This window comes from Carlito syrichta, unplaced genomic scaffold, assembly GCF_000164805.1.
Source record: "Carlito syrichta isolate Samal-C Ts95f unplaced genomic scaffold, Tarsius_syrichta-2.0.1 Scaffold303001, whole genome shotgun sequence".
Taxonomy (NCBI): Eukaryota; Metazoa; Chordata; class Mammalia; order Primates; family Tarsiidae; genus Carlito; species Carlito syrichta.
Window position 1 is genome coordinate 96,002 of NW_007247097.1, and position 17,329 is coordinate 113,330.

Sequence of the window (17,329 nt, forward strand, 5' to 3'; positions counted from 1 at the left end):
CATAATCAGGCACGTGTGCTCTGCCCACCTAAGAGTCAGATAAGGTTTTTTGTTTGTTTGTCTTTCTGGGAGAATAGCTGCTCTAAAATTAAGTTAAAACAAAATATTTTGAAGATATACACAACGAAAAGCTTTCAAGAAGTGAAAAAAAGCACAAAATAAGTAAATTGTGTATGTACAGCAAATGAACACATTTTATCAAGATACTTGGTATGTAATGGAAGCAATGTATCAAACAGCACAGATACTACAAAAGAAAAAATTAATTAGGAGATTATAACTAATTACTAGATTATAATTAATGAGGAGGTTTTTCTTCCTCATCAAATCATTCTCACTACAAGGATTTTAAATTAGAATATCATTTTTTCAATAAGGAAACTCAGATCATCTTAATTACTGAGAATAGGGAGTTGAATAGTAGCCCCAAAGATATATATGTCTTAATCCCAGAGACCTGTAAATATTACCATAAATGGCAAAAGATGTGGTTAAGTGAAGCAGTACCAATCCGTGGCCTGTTAGGAACCAGGCCACACAGCAGGATGTGAGCGGTGGGTGAGCAAGCAAAGGTTCTTCTCTGTATTTACAGCCGCTCCCCATCACTCGCATTACAAGCTCCGCCTGCTGTCAGATCAGGGCCGGCATTGGATTCTCATGGGAGCGCAAGCCCTACTGTAAACTGCGCATGCAAAGGAGCTAGGTTGGGTGCTCCTTAGAGCATCTAATGCCTGACGATCTGAGGTGGTAATGACAGCACAAGGGAATGGCTGCAAATACAGATGAACATCAGCAGTGAGGCTTGACTGCACATCCTCCAACCCATGAAAAAAATTATCTTCCACGAAAGTCCCTGATGCCAAAAAGGTCGGGACCGCTGAAGTGAAGAACCTTGAAAGGTAAAACATATTCTGGATTATGTAGGTGTGTCCCAAACTCAACTAAATGTATCCTCTTAAGAGGGAGTTTTACAAGACAGACATGCATGAAGGAAAAGGTGGTATGAACTTGGAACAAAGAGACAGAACCACAAGCCCAAAATGCCAACAGCCACCAGGAGCTGAAGGAGGAAAGGAATTTCTCCCTTTGAGTCTCTGGAGGGAGCATACCCTATCTAAACCTTGACTTCAGACTTCTGGCCTCCAGAACTAAACTGTGAGAAAGTAAATCTCTACTGTTTTAAGAAATATTTGCAATTTGTTACAATAGCCATAGAAATCTAATACACTGAGGAAAAGAGTATTCATCAATTACTATAATTAATGTGTGTTTAGTGTATAATAATATACTATTAAAAGAATAATCCTTTTTTTTTTTTTTTTTTGAGTAGGAGACTCACTGTCGCCAGTGGCACAATCAAGCTACCACAGCCTCAACTTGCTGGGCTCAGGTGATCCTTTGGCTCAACATTCCAAGTAACTGAAACTACAGGTATGTACCTCCACACCTGGCTAATTTTTTGATCTACTGTGGAGATGAGGTCTTGCCAATTTGCTCAGGCAATCCTCTCGCCTCTGCCTCCCAAAGTGTTGGGATTAGGTATGAGCCACTGCGCCCAGTCTTAAAAGATTAATCTTTAAAGTGTTTATATAGAGACACAAGATACATTGATACATATGACACTATAAGCAACAGTTTACCAAATCTGTAACTATTAAGCCACAATAACATAAAGTATAACAGACAAGAGAAAAAGCCACTAAATTAAGCTTAATTTCCAATTAAGACTAAAAAGTCAAGTGATAAAAATAAAAAGTGGTTACAAAATACCCACAAACAGATGTGGCTTCTAAAGCCGTACGCCACCAAGTGTAAAGTACCCAATTGTGTTATCTGGTTGAGTAGGTAGACCTACTCAGAAACTACTCAGAAACTGACCCCAAAAAAGAGAGTGGCACATGGGGAATTATAAAGTATATCGAACATTAACAGTCACGGGGTCATCTGAAAATAAGAAAATAAGCATCTTTATGATTTGACAACCACTTGGTCATTCTGACTCTTAAATAAGAAAATAAAAATAATCAAATACTGTTAGCTCTGTAAGCCTCAATATCCACACCTTTATAATCAGGACCAGTGTGAAGAGAGCCCCACACAGTGGAACTGTGAGGATGAAATGAGATTACACAGTGCTGGCCCAGGTCTGGGTCAAGCTCCACTCCCTAACTGGCAGACGGCAAGCTAACTATACTTGTAACCCAGATGAAAAATGTCAGGAGACAGTTATTAGATGAAAAACAGCAACAACAAAACCCCCCCAAACAGCAAGATATTTTAAAACAGAAAGCTTCTTCTCTATTATCTTGCTACCTGGGGGTCCCAGCACTTACCACATCACTGGCACTAGAGAACTCATTATTGACCAGACTTTCAAGAGCCATCCACCGAACTGGCCTGTTTTCGTTGTCTCCCAGACAGTGATAGTCCATGGGGAACAAGTCTCTGGAGAGGGCATTGTCTGTGATCTTGACTTGAAGTGTGTCATCAATGCTGAAAAATAATGACATGAATGTCAAATGCAATCATAGTATTAAAAAGTATAAACCACTGTCACCCATAAATACAACACAAGTCCCACTATGACTCCTAGAGAAACCCAAACCCAGGAAGCACTACATATCGAGTTATAGTAACGAGCTTGTAGCACCTACACACAGTTCCTAGCAGCCAGGTCTTTGTGGATGACTTCCCTTCTGGCCAGGTAGCTCATTCCACAGGCAATCTGAATAGCCATGTGTACCAGGTCTTGTTGCGAAATCGCCTATAGTAACAGAAAATGGTAAGGCTTGTAAGTAGCACAAGAATTACAATGGTGCCTGCTCATTTTATTCTACAATGCTACTACATCCAAAAATACACCTTTGCACCTACACATTGAGTTTAAAAAAGCTATTTCTTGACCAAGAATATGTTCCCATAGTTCACTATACTTTTATCAACCACAGTCCTTGCTATTCTGTAATTAATTTATCATTTAGACTGTTTCCCCTCATCTAAGATATATCTCCCCAATATTCCACACATATATAACTGCTCAATCAACAGCTGTTCAGCAATCACTGAGTTCTCAAGGTAATATTTCAAATGTGTATTATTCAGTAACTTGTTCTTTTCTTTTAAAGCAGTAGTTTTTATCAGGAGATTCTCTCCTGGGGACCATCATCAAGCTAATACAAGTCTACAGTTCTCTCTACTGATATACTCCTCTAGATGTATGCCAGTACTGGGGACTGAGTGAATAAAACTCTCATAGGTGATGCAGACGGGCCACAGCCTCTGGTCACTTGCTGGGAATCCCAGTCTTAATCCTGTCCACTTACAAAGCATCTCATATATATTAAGTCAAATACCGCAGCCTTTGAATTCATCTTCTCCTGGCAACTGTAATAACTGTGCATTACTATAAGTCCTAAAGCCAACTTAATGGGGCTATAAGAAACAGCAGACAGCAAAACACCCAGCAGGCTTTACTACCACTACCACCACAACATGTTTGGAATCTGACCAAATGCTTCACAGTTACATGCACAAGCAGGGAAAAGAAAGAAACACTTAGATGGGTGACATCCTACAGCCAAGCATAATAACAATATCCAGTTATCTCCCACAATCTAGACCTCAAGTCATCACTAGCTTTTGGTACAACATGAACCAAATGGTTCGCAAAGTCTGCTCCATTCCTAAAAGGGACAAGTGCCTCCAAAGATTTCTCAGGAAAATGATGAAAGACATTATAAAGGGTTCAGTTGATTATGAATAGACAATCAGAAAAAACTGTAGCACCAGTAAAATGTAAGCCTCAAGGCAAAAATTATGTACCATTTTCCTCTAAATCAACTGGTTATAAATATCCTGAGCTAATTTACTTCAGCTCTTTAAACAGCTTATATGTAAGAATGTTAGTATCTGCTTTCAAAGACATTATCAGAAACTACTGGTAAATAATTGGTATTTGGGCAAATTTATCTCACCTGTGGATTATTGGCCTCTACTAATTTGCACTGCCGTAAAAACAATTTAAGATTCCCCCAATTCATGTAAGGCAATATCACCATGGGCTTTTCTCCTTCTTCTATACACACATGAGTAATAGGAAGAAGATTTCTATAAAATAACAAAAAACGGGGAAAAAGACAAATGAAATCTAAAACCTTAAGGGGCTTATTTTCAAGAATAAAATAAAGATAACCTAAAACAAAACAAAATCCCAAGCATACGTAAAACATGATTATCATTAACAACGTAAAATTACAAATCTTCTCGATTTTAAACCAGACTTAAATGATCCCCATACGTGCACATTCTTGAAAGGCAAAACCATCAACTCCAAGTTGCTTCCTGTGAACCAGGTCCTCTACAGGCTCGCTTTAGTGCACACTAAATCTACTCCAAAGGGTAATCAGAGGCACCTAAAAAGTGACTTGACCACAAGTGTATTATAATACCTGCTTTAAAAAAAGGCTCATCCAGACCGTGGACAAGACTATGATCACCAAAAAGGTTTCTAAAGAGGCTGAAATGGCCACAAAGCCGCCAAGTTCATAGCTGGTCACATAGTATTTAGAATCAGATTTCTGAATCCTAGATTTACTAATTCCTATATGTGTGAACATGTGTCTCTTGATTTAACTTCCATCCTTATAACACAGGGACACTACCAACCATAAAGGGTTGCTATGATGTGCAAAACATAACCAAGTGTGTAGCAGACAATCTTGTTCCTATGTTAATGTATATGTCTATGGCATACAGACATACATTTCACCCTACTGTCTAATGATACCCCTTCCATGGATATCTGAAAATAACTACTTTTTCCCAAGGTTATGTAACATTTTACAGTCATCTCATCGTACTCCCCCAGTAAGCTGAAAATTGCTAGAAGGCAAAAAATGATCATAGATTTAATTTTTGATACCCAATGCTTTGTATTCTGTGCCATATAAAACAAAATTTAATAAATATGTGGTAAACACACAAATAATAATAGCTTTTTAAAAAATCCTCCTTAGCAAATTTGGCTTCTAAGGATGTTTAATAAGGAAATAATAAACATAAACAAGCTGTATGAAAAAAGGTGGATTTAATGCGCTAATAGTAAAAATTTGCAAACAGCTTGAATGTTCAAAAGTAATGAAAGAACAATGGGATAATATTTGACAATTAAATGGTCACAAAGAGATATTATGAGAACATGAGTAAAAGCTCATAGAAGCAGAAAAAAGATAGCAAGAAAGGAAATTTACATTTGCAAGATAATCACAAATATAGAAAAAATAAAATTGCATAGAAATAACTCTGCTTTTGAGTTGGACTACAGATAGCTTCGATCTTGCTTTTCTGTATTTCCTAAAAATTGTCTCAATTCAGAATGCATCTTTTTTTTTTGAGTCAGGGTCTCTGTCACCCAGGCTGTACCACCCGGGTTCATGCAATCCTTCCACCTCAGCATCCCAAGTAGATAGGATTATAGGTACATGCCACCACACCCAGGTAATTGTTTGGTGTTTGGTTTGTTTGTTTTTTGAGTTTTTGTAGAGATGAGGTTCATGTTGCCCAGGCTGGTCTTGAACTCCTGAGCTCAAGTAATCTGCCTGCCTTGGCTCCCAAAGTACTGGGATTACAGGCATGAGCCACTACAACCAGCTGAGCATATATAATTTTTTAAGTAACAGTGAAAAATTAACTGTCAGGGGAGGGGGGTGGGATTGGCAGTTGAGGGAAACTGCTAGGGAGGGAGGGGCATACCTCATCAACAAGGGTACCGGCATAATCAACATTTGCATAACTAACCCTGAATTGTATCCCACATCTTTACAATTTTTTTTAAAAACTGAAAAATGGGCAGCATGACCACCACTACACAAGTGGCAAACGTGTGGGCTCCCTCGTATTTGCAGGAGTTACTAGCAGGGAAAGAACTGATCCTGAGAAGCCAGGAAAACAAGGACTCAGATCAGTCAACCTGTAAGAGGCAGTCTCTCTGTGAGTGGCAGCGATTACTGGTCCCATTCTGTAGGCAAGGAAACCCATGCTGGGGAGAAAGGCTAGGTAACCTGCCAAGAAGAAACAAAATTCAGATCTCTGTCTGATTCCAAAACCCTTGAGCTTTCCCCTGGACCACAGGACACTCCCTCCCAGGGAACCAAAGGAAGGCACAGGGGGGTTACAGAGTCTCCTTTTCACCAACTCCCAGAACACTGAAAGGACTCAGGTTACACTCGGGATTAACGGGAGCATACCAGGGTTTCAGGGTGAACACAAAGAGTTGCCCGATCTCTTTAACCGCCTCCCCTACAAAAAGTTTATTCCTGTTTCTTCCTTCATGCCTGAATTTCATTTAGCAGAGTTAAAGGTATTTTATCCAGGCAAAATACCTTTGCTGGATGAGGTCAAATCCTTTATCCTACCGCTACAGTATTAAAAACCCAGAGGCAGACATAACAAGATGCATGCAAAGGTTTCAAAGCACAAATGGCTGCTCTTCGTTCTGCCCATTTTATAACGGAAAGGAGCACCAGGTGGAAGGTCTCAGACCTCTAAGAAGAGTGGCTTAGAGCAGAAGGAGGTGCTGTAGAGCAGAAAGAAGGTGAAAGACGGTAGAAGAAGGGTAGGTTCTGTGGGGCTTGACTCGAGAATTGCTTCTAGTTCTCAATCTTGCCGAGGGCACTTGCAGAGGAAGAGCCTGGAGTCATTCAGCATAAAACACCCACCATCAGGCCTCCTGGGCCTGACTCAGGAGCCAAGCTACAGGCTGAAGTGGCTCAAAGTACTCTGATACAAAGCACTTCTGATGAAAATTAAAACAGATTGATACACTTTATCTGTACAGCTATTTTAACTTATAAAATTAATTACTCTCATAAATTCCAGAGGAAAATGGAATGAAAAGAATTTCAAAATATTTTAAAACATTTTGATAATTAGCAAACATGTTAAATTACATACCACAACCAGCTAAAAAAGTTAAGTCTGAAACGGGTGTCATTTCTTGCTGAGCGTACTGAGTTTGCTTGATAAATTATATAATATGATCTCTGAAGATCACTTCATTTTTATTCTTCCTGCCTAGTAGAGTTCCAAGTGCAAAATGGGTACTTAATGAATTAGAAAGAATGAGCAAACAAACACATACACATAGCCATGAACAAGCTACAGACATCAGGGGTCAAAAAGAAAAGCGTGGTAGGCCCAGCCAGACTCCTTAAAAATGAAATGAACTTGTAGAGTGAATGAGCTTATACAGTAAAAGTATACAGTATACTTTCTACAGACAGGCAAGATTCATCAGAACTAGGGGTTCTGGTATCACTTCATAGCCAGAAAGAACAATTAACCTTGGCCATGCTACAACTTACCTTTAGAAGGCTTTTCTTAATATCCAGTATCAAATGCTCCAGTGCAGTATGTCATGTTATTCCACTCCCTAAGGATAACCTGGGGCTGCTAACTCATCCTAGGAGGATGTTGGAAAGCTTTGCAGCCTAAGGCTGCACGAGGGAGACTGTTGCAAACACTTACTCTGTACATTTTTCAATCAAGGCATCTTTAGTGCTACAGTGAATATAAAATTACTTATTGGGAATAACCTGGCTTTGTCTACATTTATCCCTGCCACTCACTTCTGGGTAAGAATAATGGCTAGGTATCTGAACACCAGGTTAACACTGTACAATAGGATTAAACGCTTCTGGCTTTCCCCCCCAAGAGTCAGCACATCAAGCATTCCAAACACTGCCAAAAAGGACATTTGCAATACTCCAATATTCCAACTCTGTTCCTTTCCCTTCTGCTACTAAGGTTTATCAGCTTTTCATGTTTTCTTCACCTTTGGCTACCCAGAAGCTAAAAGTTGTTTTATATTCAATCACAGCAAAAATAGTTGTCTCCTTACTATTGGCTTATTTGTTTTCTTTTCTACCCCACAATGCCAAAATGCTCAGTTTCATTTTCATTACTATTTTATTGCTCTTACTGCAGCTGCCTTTGGCCCTCAAATTAACCAAAATATTAACAAAGTTCAAAACTAAAGCTCTGTACACTGATCTTATTTTTTAGCAGAGTTCAAACAACCGCCTGAAGTATCCAGTAACAAAAACCTATTTTTCAGAAGTCCATAAACATCTTCCAACAGGGATGATCGAATTCCATTTTTAAACATATGTAATCAAATTTTCAGTAGGCATACAGATGGACATTCTACAGCGCTTAAAAAAAATTTGCTCCGATATTAAGACTGCCACACATTATGATGCCCGCTGTATCTGAGCCCCTTCTGGCTCAAAAGGTGAAAGTTTTTGCTATAGCTCTGTGAACAGGACCAATATCAAGCTTTAAAAAAAGCTCTTCATATGGAACTACAAGTAGTTTTTTAAAAAAAATCATACTAAGCCGGGCTCGGTGGTTCAGCCTGTAATCCCGCGCCTTTGAGAGGCTGAGGTGAGTGGATTGCCTGAGCCTGCAGGTTCGAGACGCACCTGGGCAGCGAGACCTCATCTCTACAATACATCAAAAAATCAGCCGGGCGTGGTAGCCCACACCTGTAATTCCGGCTACTCGGAAGGCTGAGGTGGAAGGATTGCCGGAGCCCAGCAGGACGAGGCAGCGGTGGCCAGGAGCGGCCACTGCACTCCAGTCTGGGCGACAGAGTGAGACTCCAACTCCAAAAAAAAAAAACAAACATACTATAACCTAATAATCACATATGAGGAATTGGTTAAATAAAATGTAATATAACTGGTCAATGAACTACTATGTAGCCTTTCAAAATGACATGGATTTATAATTATTGAAAGGAAAGGTTGAATACTTTGTTTTGTTATATTAAGAAGCATAATAATCTTGTCAAAGACAATAATGGTATTATAATTATAATTATACAGAAAAATGTTTTCTTTTTTAAAAAAAACACATGGTGGACATGCACTAAAAGTGCTGAAATGTCAAATTTACTCGAAAACATTTCCACAGACAAATATATAGATAGGCATATTCCGAGACATAGATCTCTAGATATAGATGAATACACACATACACACACCCCAAAGCAAATAGAGCAAACTGTTAAATATCACTGCATTTAGGAATTAGATTTATTGATGTTTATTACTGTCTTTGGTGTTCTATATATTCAAACATTTCACTACAAATATTTCTTAACATGTATACCATCATCTTGTTTTAAGAGAAATATGAGCATAAATATAATGTATAAATTATTTCTGGAAAGATGAGCTATGATTATTCAGATGTGAGCTTATATACTGCTCTTTATTTTCTTTATACTTTATTAGAGTTTTTAAATTTTGTGCAATGAGCATTCACTTTGATATTTAGTAAAAAAAAATAAGTTATTCCACAAAGGCTTTAGTTCAGAACTCATCACAATGCTCTGCAAATAAAAATGCAGCATCAAGTATTGCCATGCTTAACACTGAAATGGTGGTGGCTTTTCCTCTCACCTGTGATGCAGACCTCGTAGCTTACAACTTTCAGTAAGCATCATAGTCACCTGAATTTCAGAAGCTTGATCTGTATTTAAAAAAAAAAGTCTTGAATAATAATACTATATACATGACATTAATATTTTCTATAAATAAATCATTATCTTGGACTATAAGGTACATTTTCATTACAAGTTACAGGTAAATCTAAAAGATGTAGCCTAAAGTTCTATTGCAGTAGATAAAGTCAACTTTCCCAGAAGTTTTTCAGAAAAATTAGTAAGTTCAGTAAAGTTCCATGAACAAAGTAGAAAAAGCAAATAATAGACTGAAAAGTATATGTAACACATAAGACATACATAACACTAATTTCCTTTTTCTCCTTTAAATAGCTCATACAAATCAATAAGGGACAAAACTGAAATTGCAACAGTAGATATAAATATATAGTTTACTGAAGATAGAAAAAATAAATGACCAACAGAATTATAAAATGATTCTTAGCCTTACTCCTAAGTTAAGAAATACAAATCAAAACGGGAGATGATATTTCCCCTGTCAGATTAAGAGACAAAAAATTTCAGTTACTTGCCAGTTTAGGCAAGAATGTGAGGAAACAAGCTCATCAATAGCACCCTAGGTAGGTGGGGAAGCAACATGTGACTAAATGTTAAAATGCAGATACACTATGCAAGATCAGTCCCACTGCTAAGAGTCTACGCTACACATACATTCCCAGAGCTCATCTACATGTAATGTAATAGAACACAATTCAATGACTAACATCAAAAAGACAAAACAACCAAAGTACCCATCAACAGAGAACTAATTAAATTGCACAGTGAAATACTATGTGGCTACTTTTAAAAACAAGATAGGCCTATCTGTACACAGAGGAGGATCTCTAAGGGATATTAAATTTTAAAAGCAAGGAGCATGTTTTTGTATGATCAGTTATGTTTTAAAAACAAAATTATGGCTGGGCTCGGTGGCTCAGCCTGTAATCCCAGGACTTTGGGAGGCCAAGGTGAGGGGACTGCCTGAGCCCACAGGTTCAGGATCAGCCCGGGCAACCTGGCAAGACCTCATCTCGACAATAAATCAAAAATTCGCCAGGCGTGGTAGCGCATGCCTGTAGCTCTAGCTACTTGGAAGGCTGAGGCTGAAGGATCTGGGTGATGGAGTGAGACTACAACTCAAAAAAAAAAATTTATTTGAAACATTAGTTATATTTGGGAGCATGTTTTTTCTTACTCAAGGACAGAATCATTAGAAATTGTTTACGTGTGATGGTTACTTTTAGAGTTGGGAAAATTTACATTTTGTACCTTTCTGTTCTGTTTACATTTTCTCACCTTACAAACATACAACTATAAGAAAATGACCATAGATGTTCTGATTGTAGATTACAACCCATTTTATTGCTTTCTACTTTGTGCCTCTCTGTGGTTACAAACAAACGATATTAAATAACTTTCATATGACAACAAAAATCAGGTTATTGATTTTTCTATTTTGGTTTTAGCTTCCAAACGCATAGTTTTTGGTCCAAAGTAGCAAAACAGAACTAAAATGGACTTTTGGGTCAATATTTTTAAAATAAAAACATAACAATGCAATTTACCAATATCTTTAGTCTGCAGTCTAAATAATTTTTAAGCCATCACATAATTGCACAAACCCACAAGGATTCCTCATCTTATAAGGATAATTACTATCTGAACAGCGTAGAGGAATTTCTCCACTGCTTGTAAAGAACATTTCCATTAGGTGAGTAGTGTATTTCCGTTACACAAAGAAAAAGAGTTCGAATTTTTAAAAAATAGTTTTTAAATATCAAAAACAAACTTAAGGGTGTAGTTTACCTTTAAACCAAAAGCTAATTTCTATGTCAACAGTACAAACGGCAATAATTTATAAAGTTTCTGACCCAGTGAATAAGAGGGAGAAAAGACTGGCAAAGTCAAGATCCACATTCCAGCCCCACCTGGTACAAATCCTGAACCAACGAGAAAACCCAGTCCACTTAACTCAGACACTATGATTGCCACATTCAGTCTCCAAGTGGAACTGTCAGAGCTGAAAAATCTAAAATTTCATTTATTTCTAAGTCCACCCATTGAAATCTCGCTCCCTGCCTCACTCCTTCTTCATCATTTGCTATTAGTGTCCCCTTTCCAAGAGACTTCTCTTAGTTGAGTTTTCTGAAGTTAAGTAAAACGGGTGGATAAAAAGTCAAAAACTTCAAATACCTGGTATTTTTTTGGAAAAGGTACTTCATACAATATCTGCTGGAATACATTCTAGGTGTCCAAAAACTACTTAAAATTTAAGAACACTTAGTAAATGGCAGAATGTGCCTTTATTACTCTTTCTATAACCTAAGTAATTTCTAGTGAAATGATGGCCAGGACTACTGGGGGCTGGCTGGTAGGATTCTTTTTTTGGGGGGTCAGAGTCTCACTCCATAGCCCAGGCTGGAGTGCAGTGGCACACTCATGGCCACCAAAGCCTCAACCTGCTGGGCTCAGATGATCCTTCTGCCTCAGCCTTCCAAGTAGCTGGAACCTCAGGCATGTACCACCATACCCGGCTAATTTCTTGATTTACCATAGAGACAAGGTCTCACCATGTTGCTCAGGCTGGTCTCAAACCTCTGAGCTCAGGCAATTCTCTCACCTTTGTCTCCTAAAGTGCTAGAATTACAGGCATGAGCCACCACGCCTAGCTAGGATCTTTTAGGATTAAAAAATAGTAATAGTTGGAGTTCCCACCCAGTTAATAAGAGTTTACCCTCTCCTCAACTGGTAAGGAGACCCAAGTATAACAAAAAGTAATTTCAGGACGTGTCACTTTATATATGCTTTTTTCAAGTTCTTAACTTTGATAAGTTTGTTATAGTAAGCAAGAAACACTTGAACGAGATGATGATCTAAAAAACTTTTCAATCAGAGAAATAATAACCTTGGCCATTTAGTAAGAAAAACTCATTTTCCTAGTTCCTTAATAAGTCTAGTCCTAGTCTTTTAATTTTAAAAAGTGAAAGGTCTATCTTCAAGATGTACACATTTGGAAAGGTTACTACTATTTAAATACATTCTAAAAAGTACAAGCACAGAATGATTTTTTTTTTTTTTTTTTGAGTTGGAGTCTCACTCTGTCGCCCAGACTGGAGTGCAGTGGCCACTCCTGGCCACCGCAGCCTCGACCTGCTGGGCTCCGGCCATCCTTCCGCCTCAGCCTTCCGAGTAGCCGGAATTACAGGCGCGCGCTACCACGCCCGGCTGATTTTTTGATTTATTGTAGAGATGAGGTCTCGCTGCCCAGGCGGGTCTCGAACCCATGGGCTCAGGCAATCCACTCACCTCAGCCTCCCAAAGGAGTGGGATTACAGGCTGAGCCACCGAACACGGCTACAGAATGATTTTTAAAAAAACAAAACACTAAGGGTGCTTGATCCTAATTCAGGCAAAGTGAGGTCCCATGGGAGGCCCCAAACTTCACCTGTACCTAACCACTTATGCATCCAATCTGACTTGAACCCCACAATTAAAAAAAAGAAAAAAGAAAACCAAAACACTTGTTTACTTCCCAAATTTAAAAATTTAGCAGCTACAAAAGAATATAAGAACTTAATATTAGACTGGGCTCGGTGGCTCAGCCTGTCATCCCAGCACTTTGGGAGGCCAAGGTGAGTGGATTGCCTGAGCCTGTGGGTTCGAGACCAAGCTGGGCAACTTGGTGAGACCTCATTTCTACAATAAATTAAAAATGAGCCAGGCGTGGTAGCGCATGCCTGGAGTTCCAGCTACTTGGAAGGTTGAGGTGGAAGGATCCCCAGAGCCCAGCAGGTTGACAAAGGGGTGGCCGTGAACATGCCACTGCATTCCAGCCTGGGTGATGGAGTGAGACTCCAACTCAAAAAAAAAAACAACCCCAAAAAAAGAACTTAATATCAACAACTTCAATTGATCCATTTATTTTATGGAATTCAATTTCATAATGCTTATTGTATAAGATTCAGGTTTATAATTTCAATTTCTGAAAATTTATAATACACTAGCCATTAAGTTTCTGAACAAAATTATATTTTTAAAATCCAAACTCTAATTTCCTGCTTTATGCCAAAAGGCAAAGATCAATGCTCTCTAAAAAACTTCATTTATTGTATTTTTTGCTACACTTCTAATTGCACAGCATATAACAAACACACAGATTTGTGAAAGAACTTTATTAGTTCGATGCAGCTACCACTTAAAAAATAAAAATAATATTCCAAAAGGATAAATCTCAGAGATATTCAGTCATCTGAAGCTATCTTTCTAACAATTTTGAGGCAAGTGCTTTGTTCAATGCACTTCCTCTCTGTGCCCATAAGAACTCACTGTGCTTTCTCTTATTTCCGCCCAGCTCACAGAAAACATTATAAATACAGCATTAAGGCATAGGAACAACTAAGTGACTACAACTCAAGTATATACGGAAAGAGAAATCTTATCTTGTGAAACAGTCCAGTATCCTCATTGTGTTTTCTTATCACTATTATTTCCTTTCCCCTGCCTCCAACCCTAAATCAACCAAATTCTGTATGAAAATCTCCTTTGTTAATCCAAGATTCATTCAGAACAAGTTAATAATAGCCCACTTCTAAACAGTTCATAGAACAGTTACAAACCCAGAAGAAATATCAGAACTAAGAAGAAATGTTACCTTAAAAAATAGGGAAAGAGTAACAAAAGGCAGTTGTTTTAATATCTTATGATTCAAATTTTACATTTACAAAAAGTAATATGTAGCTGATCCTTCAAAACCAGTCAGAATACCTACTGGGACCTAACTTACACTTGTTCTTAGACAAAAGACCAAGAAGCAATGAACCCAACTTAAATATTAACTTTTAAAAGTGTTTTTCGAGCTGAGAAGGAGTTGATAAAATAAATACTGAACAATATAGTAAGTTAAATCATTTGTTTCCAAAAGATTTAAGAGGTGTGTGGATTAGTGTGTGTATTTGTAGTGACCTTAAATAAGCAATTTTGCTAAATCAAAAGCAATTACATTTCAAAAGTTTTTTGTTAAATTGGTGCCACTCAACTTCTCGGAAACAATAAACACAATCCTTCATATTTTCCATGTATTCTATTAAGTAAATTTAGAAACAGTTCTTATAAATTAACTTTGCAAACTTTATAAAATTTTGTCACCCTCTACTCATAAAACTGAATTTAATTTCCCCCTCAATTTCTGTATTCAAAATGCTAAATGTGTTTTCACAAATTCTTGTCATCTTGACCTACAGCAAACACTAACAGATATTAAGCACCCCATAAGTTATCACACTTTTCTTTCTCTCAAGATGAACAATTAAGACTTACCTCAGAATTATTTAAGCTTTTACAGGTATCAGTTGTAACTAATTAAAAGTTTAATAATTTTAAGTCTTGGTAATTTACCAGTATTAGGGAATAAACCATACAACTGTATAAGTAATACTGCAGTATTTTGATTGTATCTCTAATTAAATAATTTATATAAATCAATACATAAAAAATTAGGAATCACATTTCAAAAGATGGTCCAAAAGAAGAATATGTGAAAACAGGTATTGTTCTTGAAAACATAAATTAGTGATATCTGTTAGAGAACAATCTGACAATATCTATCAAAATTTTAAATGTGTACATTTCTTAGGCTAGCAACTCCAACTATGGCTAAACCTGCAAAAGTATACCAAGAAACACACACACACACCATTTCCTGGAGTTTACACATAAGAGAAAAAAGGGTGAGCACAGGGATGATCAACGGTAGCTATTCACATAAAGTACTATGTGTCCTGGGGTCGTCTACATGTTTTATTTTCAGTCTGCAGTACTGGGGGGAAAAAAACTAATGACAATATTTCTAAAGGGAAAAAAGAGATGTACAAAGGATTTTAACCCAGGAGAAACAACAACAGATAAAGTAACAATGAAGTCGAGTAAATGCAGTTTAACCCGATGCCTGAGTAATATTGTCTAATAAATGTTTAATGCCTTCACTTATCAGGTTCTACTTTCTGATGAGAATAACCCAAATCTCCTGAAAAGTGTTAATAAAAATATGAGCTACATTTAACACGAACTGATTTAAAAGGTCCAGCACACATTGAGAAATTGAGACAGAATTTCACTGGCATGAGCCACCTAAGACAGGAAAGCAACACTACCAAAAAAAATAAAAATCCTACCTTTAACTGTTTTTACAAATGCTTGTTTTTCTTTATTTGGATCTTTTTCATCTACTAAAATCCCATGGAAAATACGCCCAAAAGTACCTAAAAAGGAAAAGTAATAAATAATGAGATTATATGATAACCTTTATAAAATTATAGTACAACACTTTCTGATACAAAGTAACTTTTTTAAAAGAAAAATAAAAGTATTTTATTTTTGTTCCTATTTTATTTTTTGTTGCTTTTTTTTTGTTTTTTATTTTAAAGATGTGGGGTACAATTCAGGGTTAGGTATGCAGGTACCTTTGTTGATGAGGTTGGCACAAATAACTTAAAGTAACCATACAAGGGCATATGTGATCAATAATACTACTCTAGCCCTGGTGTAAAAAGACCCAAAGCTTTGGTTTTAATAACGATTAAAAGTTCTTTGTAATGATTAAACATCTTAAATTGCTTTAAGAAACATTATATCGAAATTAAGTACATGAGGCCAGGCACAGTGGCTCATATCTGTAATCCCAGATTAGGGAGATAAGAGAGAAAGAGAAGGAGAAGGAGAGAAGGAAAGGTAGAGAAAGAAGAAATAAACTAAGTATGTGAAAATGTTTCTGAGTTATCCTAAATAATGTATATTTGTGATAATATATATTGTTATACAGCCAAAAGCACTGAAGTCAGTAATGGAATATCCATAGTGGCCTTTTGAGTTTCTAGGCTTAGCTGCAGAGCAATGACCACAGGAGAAAAAGCTGTAGAGCTTCAGACAGCAGCTACAAGGGGAAGCCAGGGTATACAAGCCTCAGACTCAAATAGTCCTGGGTTCCAACACTTCTAACACTCACTGATTAAAAGGTCTCAGACAAGCCACTTCGCCACTTATACGTAAGTCACTAGTAAAATGTGTTCCTAAAAACCCTAGTAGTAAGTTATGAGCTTTTTTGTGGGGGGAGGGGAGAGCGGTTAAAAATGAACTATAAAACCCCATCCAGATTTTACTAGCAATTTTGTAAGTGCTAATAAAAAGCACCCTAAGGAATAGATGTTCACAAAAAATGAGTCTCATTTTACTCTCACTGGAAAAGTTTTCACCTTCCTTCTTCACAACTGAACAGGTAGACTGCAAATAGCTTCACTCTGCTGCAGATACTACACATACAAAGAGGCTTGCTCTAATGTCTTTCACTCTGTGGGGTGGAGTTGTTGGTGCCCATTTATCAACAGGTAACTCGGACGCTTGAAGCAGAAAAAAGCTTTGGATAATAATCTTTTTTTAAAAAAAATTTTTTGTAGAGACAAGGTCTCACTATGTTGCCCAGGCTGGAACTCCTAGGCTCAAGTCATCCTCCCACCTCAGTCTCCCAAAGTGCTGGGATTACAGGAGTGAGACACCATGCCTGGTCAGATAACCTTTGAGACATTTTGTTTAGAGCTGAGTAAATATCCTCAGCACTCGAGTCAATGCACAGAGCCACACATCCTGACCTGCCAGCCCCTTCCTTACAAAGGTCTTCCCTTCCACACGCGCTCAAGTTCACCTTGCTTGACTGAGCTTCATTCTCCCAACACAGCACTGCAAAATCCCCTCTCTGTCATCTCTTCCCTAGTCCCATTTCAAAATATTATTCCCCAGCATGGACTTACACACACACACACACACACACTATGG

The 17,329-nt window shown here is 37.6% G+C and overlaps 1 protein-coding gene across 3 annotated transcripts in view; it reads right to left on the reverse strand.

The window, feature by feature from the left end:
• RYK (receptor-like tyrosine kinase) overlaps window positions 1-17,329 on the reverse strand; it is a 62,805-nt gene that overhangs the window by 12,074 nt on the left and 33,402 nt on the right. For all 3 annotated transcript variants that reach the window (XM_008057406.1, XM_021712000.1, XM_021712001.1), the window contains 5 exons: window positions 15,676-15,762; window positions 9,465-9,534; window positions 3,975-4,107; window positions 2,655-2,764; window positions 2,334-2,493 (listed from right to left, as the gene is read on the reverse strand). In XM_008057406.1, coding sequence (XP_008055597.1) covers window positions 2,334-2,493; window positions 2,655-2,764; window positions 3,975-4,107; window positions 9,465-9,534; window positions 15,676-15,762 — 560 coding nt within the window. The remainder of the gene's footprint in view (window positions 1-2,333; window positions 2,494-2,654; window positions 2,765-3,974; window positions 4,108-9,464; window positions 9,535-15,675; window positions 15,763-17,329) is intronic.